At 46.7% G+C, this 9,141-nt stretch overlaps 1 protein-coding gene across 2 annotated transcripts in view; it reads right to left on the bottom strand.

The window, feature by feature from the left end:
- Nucleotides 1-1,725: 1,725 nt before the first annotated feature.
- Nucleotides 1,726-9,141, bottom strand: part of ccz1 (CCZ1 homolog, vacuolar protein trafficking and biogenesis associated) — a 66,363-nt gene continuing 58,947 nt past the window's right edge. For both annotated transcript variants that reach the window (XM_070900771.1, XM_070900772.1), the window contains one exon: nucleotides 1,726-3,174. In XM_070900771.1, the coding sequence (XP_070756872.1) occupies nucleotides 3,119-3,174 (56 nt within the window). In that variant the 3' untranslated portion in view covers nucleotides 1,726-3,118. The remainder of the gene's footprint in view (nucleotides 3,175-9,141) is intronic.

Raw genomic sequence — 9,141 nt, 5'->3', positions numbered from 1 at the left:
AGTCACTGAAAATTAGCACGCAGGTACAGCAAGCAATTAAGAAAGCAAATGGTATGTTGGCCTTTATTACAAGAGGATTTGAACATGAGTAAAGATGTCTGACTGTAATTACATATTGCCCTGATGAGACCGCACCTGGAGTACTGTGTAGTTTTGGTCTCCTTACCTAAGGAAGGATATACTTGTCATAGAGGGAGTGCATCGAAGGTTCACCAGACTGATTCCTGGGATGGGGGGGATTGTCCTACGAGGAGAGATTGAGCAGACTAGATCTATATTCTCTAGAATATGGAAGAATGAGAGATGATCTCATTTAAACATACAACATTCATACATGGCTTGACAGGGTAGATGCAGAGAGGATGTTTCCTCTGGCTGGGGAGTCTAGAACCAGGGGTCACAGTTTCAGAATAAGGGGTCGGCCATTTAGGACTGAGATGAGGAGAAACTTCTTCACTCAGAGGGTGGTGCATCTTTGGAATTCTCTACCCCAGAGGGCTGTGGAGGCTCAGTCTTTGAGTATATTCAAGACCGAGATCGATAGATTTTTGGATATTAAGGGAATCGAGGGATATGGGGATAGTGCAGGAAAGTGGAGTTGAGGTAGAAGATCAGCCGTGATCTCACTGAATGGCGGAGCATGCTCGAGGGGCCGAATGGCCGACTCCTATTTCTTATGTTTAGTACTTTCCTTCGATTCACTCTTAAATGCTTTATAGCAGTGCGCTGTAACTCAGGGTATGAGACGGCTACATGGACCCAATTCTGATACCACGTTCTCCAGCCTCTGGTTGCTTCTCCTGCACTCGACCCAATCCAGCTCACACCCAGTATCATTACGTTTCTGGTGTGCTGGTCCATTACCTGACCCTCAACATCCAGGAAATTTACTGAGCAATGCACTTTTATTGTTATCGAAGCCAAACACTACAATTGTGCATGCACCCACATATTCTACACAATACTGAGGGAGTGCTGCACTGTTGGAGGTGCCCACTTTCGGATGAGATGTTAAACCGAGGCTCCGTCTGCCCTCTCGGGTGGATGTAAAAGAACCCAGAGAAGAGTAGGGGTGTTCTCCCTGATGTCCTGGGCCAATATTTATCCTGCAAACAATATCACTAAAACAGATTATCCGCTCATTGTCACATTGTTGTGTATGGGAGCTTGCTGTGCGCGCAAATTGGCTGCCGCGTTTCCTACATTACAACAGTGCCGACACTTCTAAAATGCTTTGAGACATCATGCGGTCGTGAAAGGCGCTATACAAGGGCAAGTTCTTTCGGTTGCTCAATTCAAATTATACAATAATAAGCATTTTTGGCACTAAATTCACACTTTACTGTGTTATTTCCACTGCATAATTCTAATCATTCTAACTTTTAATGCCAAAAATTTACCCTGAATTATCAGATAAAAATACTTATACCAATACAAGTTTGTACTTTTATAGCTTTGATTAATACCTGGCAATATCAAATAGGCTGGCCTGCAGCTTCAGTAATGGTCACTGAGCAGACCATATAATGCAAACTAATCAGCAACTAAAGCAGCCACAAGCTTAGGCAGCGCAGGATACAAAATCTCACTATTGGTGAAATCAAACGCAGCAAGTTTATTTTGTTTCCAAAATGCTAAAACATATACCATTAAAAAAGTTCTTCCATTTTTCCTCTGATATCTTGAATTTGACAACTTTAATGCAGAAAACACAAGAGTCTCACATTAGTGCAGATAGATTTTTATTTATTTAAAAATGCATCATTACATGGATAAATCAGCACCATGTTCTCGCAGACAAACCCGTTTCGTTTTACTTTGAGGAAGTGGGGAAAATGAGGAGGCAGAGTTCTTGAACGCTAAAACACAACCTGTCCGGGGTATACGCCTGTACTCGTCTGATGGGGAAACTGGATGTTTGAGGTAACTGTACTGAAGTTTTGCTAACTTTTTAAAATTAAATTGAGAATTTACAGCATGCAACATACAAGAGCACACATCTAAAGAGATGACATTTGAGGATAAGATTGTGTTTCTAAGATACTGTATTGCAATGAAGTCTAGGTGGTTGCGTCTATCTGTAACTAGCGATCAGGCTGGGAAACCCTATGATATGATGTAACTGTGCACAACTAAGACCAGGAAACACAAGAGAAGCTATCAGATATTTGTGATAACGGACTATTCTGTTCCATTATTATAAAAGAGGCTCCTTTGTGTCAGTTTAGCTGCCCATTTCATGTACAAATGTTTACATAATGCACATAGTTCCTGCGTCTAGTTTCTGAAACTAATTTCTTCTTTTAATAAAAGGTTTTAATACAAATGTGGGATCTATGTCCAAGTGACCGTTAGTTAGCACTTAACTCGATTTTCTTAAAAAATAAACGAATTCTTCAAATTATAATTACATTTCACTTCAAGTGTCCATGACCGCAAATATTACAGCGTACGCAGCCTTGCCCGAAGGCCAAGTTACAAAATACAGAGTCAGGTGCTGCAAACTAATCTTTACTACAGTAACCCACACTTAGTATTGCTGAACCAGAACACTTCGTCATAAATACAGCTCACTTCAAGCATAAACCTACAACTTTATAAGTAAAAAAAAAAGGGCCCATATTATAGGAAGATCACTCCATCTTGTTATGTCCGAGAATATAATTTTCTATAAAATACCCAATGATCAGCCCTCCTAAGTGAGGGTTAACTTATAAATAAAGCAAAAATATAGAGACACAATCGGAATGAAGTTAAAATCTCACTCAAATGTTACTGTTAATTTATTTTTTTTTTTTTACAGTACAGGCTTGCCATATATTACAGATTGGAATGATAAAGTCGACATTCTTTTAATTCAGTTGCCATAAATATTTAAAATCTATTTATCTTACATTCCGTGGAAAATCCCTCCGACAGCATCTGCTGTGTGTGAGACGGGGCGGGGCCATGCCTTCCGAGGTCGAGCGGTGTTAGCAAGGGCACCGGGCTCGTCACTGGAGGAGTGTAGGAGCGCGAGATTGCCGCACGCGCCGGCGAGGTGATCGACACCCACCCACGTGTCCATCCTGCGCCCGAGGCTACAACAGGAGGGCGAGCATGAGCGAGCGAGCGAGCGTTAATCCAGGAAGAAGATGTTGTTGAACTGAGTTGCACAGAGTTTCTTGACTTCCTCTGGAAGGAGGGAGAAAGAACAAGGTAAATGTTGGGAACTCCGAGGTACTGATGCCCTCCCTACAGATCGAACTGCCAGCCCCCCAACTAAAACCCGCCAAACGCAGTGCTAAAACGGCCCCAAACCTCGGGAATCGCTGAATCCCCGGGCTAACCCAGATTGGTTTGTGCTTCTGGACTGCAGGATCCACAGCCCCTCGAGCCTGTTCCACCATTCGACTAGATCACGGCTGCTTGGTTCAACTTTTGCACCTCCTCCTACCTCCCCCTGGACCATGACCCCACCACTGAACATCAAGCCATCATTTCCCAGACCGTCACGGACCTCACCTCCTCTGGAGATCTTCCCTCCACAGCCACCAACCTCACAGTTCCCCAACCCCACACAGCCCGCTTCTACCTCCTTCCCAAGATCCACAACCATTGGGCTCACCGTTGAACACATCCTAAACCAGCGCACCGAGCTCCAACAGTAACTGGAGATGTGCGCACATTAGCGGGGACAGGGATGGGAACGTTACCTGGGGCACCCCCGAGCTACCTGTGCGGTCCATGAAGCTTGGTCACCCTGGCTTTGGTGTGTTCCATGGGGGTTCACAAAGGAGCAAATAAGCTTGGCAGCCACTCAGCTCTCCAACTGAGTTGGACCAATGACAATTAGCAGCGGTTAGCAAACCAAGCTGTTCACACCGGGAAATTAATTTCAGAGGAATTGAGGTCAAATTTGTCATTTCACGTCATTGGTATTCACGGGAACAGGAGGAGGCCATTCAGCCCCTCGAGGCGTGATCCCCCATTCAATCAGATCAGGGCTGATCTGTATCTTAACTCCATCTACCCGCCTTGGTTCCGTGACCCTCAATACCCTTGCCTTACAAAAATCTATCAATCTCCGTTTTGACATTTTCAATTGACCCCCCGGCCTCGTTTTGGGGGAGAGTTCCAGATTCCCAGTGCCATGTGTGAAGTACTTCCTGACATCACCCCTGATTTTAAGGTGACGCCCCCTTGTTCTGGACTCCCCCCACCAGAGGGAATAGTTTCTCTCGCTCTACGCCATTGAATCTTTTAATTATCTTTAACACCCCTTTATCTTCTATACTCCAGGGAATACAAATCTCGTCCAACTACCAGGCTAACTCTCTGACACCTCCTCCTACCTCCCCCTGGACCATGACCCCACACTGAACATCAAGCCATCATTCTCCAGACCGTCACTGACCTTATCTCCTCTGAGATCTTCCCCCCACAGCCACCAACCTCATAGTTCCCCAACCCCACACAGCCCACCTCTACCTCCTTCCCAAGATCCACAAACAGGACTGGCCCGGTAGACACATCGTTTCAGCCTGTTCTTGCCCCACAGAACTTATTTCTTCCGATCTCGACTCTATTTTTTCTCCCCTTGTCCACTCTCTTCCCACCAACATCTGCGACTCCTCCGACACCCTCTGTCACTTTAACAGTTTCCAGTTTCCCGGCCCCAACCGTCTCCTTTTCACCATGGACGTCCAATCCCTCTACACTTCCATCCCCCACCAGGATGGCCTGAGGACGCTCCGCTTCTTCCTCGAGCAGAGACCCAACCATTCCCCATCCCCCACCACCCTCCTCCCCCTGGCTGAACTTGTTCTCACATTGAACAACTTCTCCTTTAACTCCACTCACTTCCTCCAAATTAAAGGTGTTGCTATGGGAACCTGCATGGGTCCTAGCTATACCTGCCTTTTCGTGAGATATGTGGAACATTCTTTGTTCCAGTCCTACTCGGGTCCCCTCCCTCACCTCTTTTTCCAGTACATTGATGACTATCGGTGCCGTTTCCTGCTCTCGCCCTGAACTAGAAAATTTCATTCACTTTGCATCCAATTTCCACCCTTCCCTCACCTTCACATGGTCCATCTTCGACTCTTCCCTTCCCTTCCTCGACTTCTCCGTCTCCATCTCTGGGGATAGGCTTTCGACCAGTATCCACTATAAGCCCACTGACTCCCACAACTCCCTGAACTACACTTCCTCCCACCCCACATCCTGTAAGGACTCCATTCCATTCTCCCAGTTTCTCCGTCTCCGTTGCATCTGTTCTGATGACGCCACCTTTCACACTAGTACCTCGGATATGTCTTCCTTTTTCCTCAACCGAGGATTCCCCTCCGCCGTAGTTAACATGGCCTCGACTGTGTCTGTTCTATTTCCAGCACCTCTGCTCTCACCCCTTCCCCTTCCTCTCAGAACCATGACAGGGTTCCCCTTGTCCTCACCTTTCACCCCACCAGCCTCCGTGTTCAACGGATCATCCTCCGCCATTTCCTCCACCTCCAGCGTGATCCCACCACCAATCACATATTCCCCTCCCCTCCCCCTCAGCATTCCGAAGGGACCACTCCCTCCGCGGCACCCTGGTCCATTCCGCAGTCACCCCCAGCATCCCCTCCCCTTCCCACGGCACCTTCCCGTGCAAGTGCAGAAGATGCAATGCCTGCCCTTTTACCTCCTCCCTTCCCACTGTCCAGGGCCCCAAACACTCCTTTCAGGTGAAACAGCGATTTACCTGTACTTCTCTCAATTTAGTATACTGTATTCGCTGCTCACGATGTGGTCTCCTCTACATTGGGGCGACCAAGCGTAGATTGGGTGAACACTTTGCAGAACACCTCCGTTCAGTCCGTCACTTTAATTCCCCGCTCCACTCCCACTCTTGACCTCTCTGTCCTCGGCCTCCTACATTGTTCCAATGAAGCTCAACGCAAGCTCGAGGAATAGCACCTCAACTTTCATTTAGGCACTTTACAGCCTTCCGATCTCAACATCAAGTTCAACAATTTCTGGCCATAACCTCTGGCCATCTTTGGCTCCCTTTCCCTCCCCCCATCTTATGTTTTCCCCCCTTTTTTTTCTCTCTTTGTCTATAATGGCAGCTGGTCATTACTACGCCATTCACACCCTATCCAGATTAACCTTTTTCACAAACTGAATGGGGTGGAATATCCTTTTCCTGCACCTGGGTGTAGCGCATCACCTGGATTACACGGGATATACGGCACAGAAACAGGCCATTCGGCCCAACCACTCCATGCCAGCGTTTATGCTCCACTCGAGCCTCCTCCCGTCTTTCCTCATTTGCATCTATCAGCATAACCCTCTATTCCCTTCTCCCTCATGTTTGTCTAGCCTCCCCTTAAATGCATCGATACTATTCGCTTCAATCACTCCCTGTGGCAGCGAGTTCCACATTCTCACCGTTCTCTGGGTAAAGAAGTTTCTTCTGAATTCCCTATTGGATTTCTTGGTGACTATCTTATATTGATGGCCTCTAGTTATGCTCTTCCCCACAAGTGGAAACATTCTCTCTGTATCCACTCTGTCAAAACCTTTCATCATTTTAAAGACCTCTATTAGGTCACCCCTCAGCCTTTTTTCCAAGAGAAAAGAGACCCAGACTGTTCATCCTTTCCGGATATGTGTACCCTCACATGCAGAGAATGGGTAGGGAGGGTCGAGTGCCATAAGGGAGCTCCCCCAGTTAAATTAGTGGATGAAAAATCATTCAAGTCCACTTACAGATGCGTGACCCTCCCTGCCTGAATTTCCTCCATTCATTACATAATGACAACAACAGCTTGCATTTATATAGCACCTTTAAGGTAGTAAAACATCGCAAGGAGTTGCATAGTAGCGAAATCAGACAAAATTCAACACCAAGCCACGCAAGGAGAGATTAGGATCGGTGACCAAAAGCTTGGTCAAAGAGGTAGGTTTTAAACATGGTCTTAAAGAAGGAGAAGTTAAGGTAGGGAAACCCAAATTTATTCCTGGCTTTCTCAATAGAAAAAACGAGGTTAACAATGTAGTGTTGTGAGCCGACTGTGGTGTTTAAACAGAAACCAAAACCAGGCAGTGATACGATCTCAAAATGCATCCATAGTTAATGCTGGAGTCTGCCATTTCATTTGGTCCTTGTTACCTGAAACCTACCCTGCATGTAAATGGCAAACACAATTTACACATACCACAGCAGAGCTGATTTCCTCTTAAGTGATTAACTTGCACCCAGCCCTGCTCACCCATCACCCCCTGTGCTTGCTGACCTACATTGGCTCCCGGTCTGGCAACGCCTCAATTTCAAAATTCTCATCCTTATGCAAAAATCCCTCCATGGCCTCGCCCCTCTCTATCTCTGTAATCTCCTCCAGCCCTCCCCCCCCGCCTCCCCCAAGATCTCTGCACTCCTCCAATTCTGGCCTCTTGCGCATCCCCGATTTTAATCGCTTTACCATTGGTGGCCGTGCCTTCAGCTGCCTGGGCCCCAAGCTCTGGAATTCCCTCCCTAAACCTCTCCAACCCTCTTTCTCCTCCCTTAAGACCTTCCGTTAAAACCTACCTCTTTGACCAAGTCCTAATATCTCCTGACACTGCTCGGCGTCAGATTTTAAAGCTTTAAAAGCAACTTGGGATATTTTACTACCTTAAAGGCGCTATATAAATACAAGCTGTTTATCTAAAAAGAATAATGTTTAATCAATAACGTTGCCCAAAGCGAATTTACATTTAAATGGAGAAAGTAAAATGAAACCTGTAACGCACAAACACTTTACATAGAATGTACAACACAGAAACAGGCCATTCGGCCCCATTGGCCTGTGCTAGGTTCTCGGTGCTGCACACGAGCTGCCTCCCACCCCTCTAACCCGATCAGCAAAAGCAAAATACTGCGGATGCTGCAAATCTAAAATAAAAACAGAAAATGCTGGAAATACTCGTCAGACGTCCGCAGGGTCATTGACCTGAAACGTTGACTCTGTTTTTCTCTCCACAGATGCTGCCTGACCCGCTGAGTAGTTCCAGCATTTTCTGTTTTTATTTCAGCATCTCCTTCAATTCCTTTCTCCTTCTTGTGTCTGTCCAGCTTCCCCTTAAATGCAGCTATGCACTTCGCCTCAACCTCTCCCTGTGATAGCGACTTCCACATTCTCACCGCTCTCTGGGTAAATTCCCTATTGGACAGTTTTGGTTTCCATATTTATGAAAGGATATACATGCTTTGGAGGCAGTTCAGAGAAGGTTCACTCGGTTAACTAGATACAGAGTAAAAAGAGGCAGCTCGTGCAGAGCACGGAGTGCATCAGCATAGAGTGGCATTCGTGAATTTGGTAAGTGGGTGAGTTCGGGCAAGTGGGGGTGGCAGGTGCTGTTTTCTCTTGTTTTTCCTACCAGTGCTGACACTAGAGCAGCTGATAAGGAGTGCGAGAGTAGGAGACGGAGGCCCAGAGACCAGCCCAACCAGCTGCAGACAAAGATAGAGGGGTGCGAAATCGAGAGGTGACGTCAAACCAAGCTGGTAAGTGGTTGGCTGTTCGACTGGTAAGTATAACTCTCTTTTAGACTGACTTTTAGATTGGTTTAATTGGCAGCGAACTACTAAGTAGCTGTTTGGTGTTTAAGTAAATTTTAGTAAGTAAATTAATTTAAGGGTTAAGTCATGGCAGGAGAGCTCGGACCCGTGTCATGCTCCTCCTGTGCTATGTGGGAAATCAGGGACACTGGGTGTGCAGGAAGTGTGTCCAAATGCAGCTCCTGACAGACCGCATGACGGCACTGGAGCTGCGGATGGACTCACTCTGGAGCATGCGCGATGCTGAGAATATTGTGGATAGCACATTTAGTGAGTTGGTCACACCGCAGGTAAGGGTTAGGACAGATAGTGAATGGGTGACCAAGACACAAGGCAAGAGCAGGAAGATAGTGCAGGAGTCCCCTGCGGTCATCTCCCTCCAAAACAGATATACCGTTTTGGATACTGTTGGGGGAGATGACTTACCAGGGGAAGGCACCAACAGCCAGGTTCATGGCACCATGGGTGGCTCTGCTGCACAGAAGGGCGGGAAAAAGAGTGGGAGAGCTATAGTGATAGGGGCCTCTATTGTAAGGGGAATAGATAGGAGTTCCTGCGGCCGCAACCGAGACTCC

Source organism: Pristiophorus japonicus, chromosome 15, assembly GCF_044704955.1.
Source record: "Pristiophorus japonicus isolate sPriJap1 chromosome 15, sPriJap1.hap1, whole genome shotgun sequence".
Classification (NCBI taxonomy): domain Eukaryota; kingdom Metazoa; phylum Chordata; class Chondrichthyes; family Pristiophoridae; genus Pristiophorus; species Pristiophorus japonicus.
The sequence above is the reverse complement of the archived record's forward strand: the minus strand, read 5'-3'. Positions and strand labels throughout refer to the sequence as shown.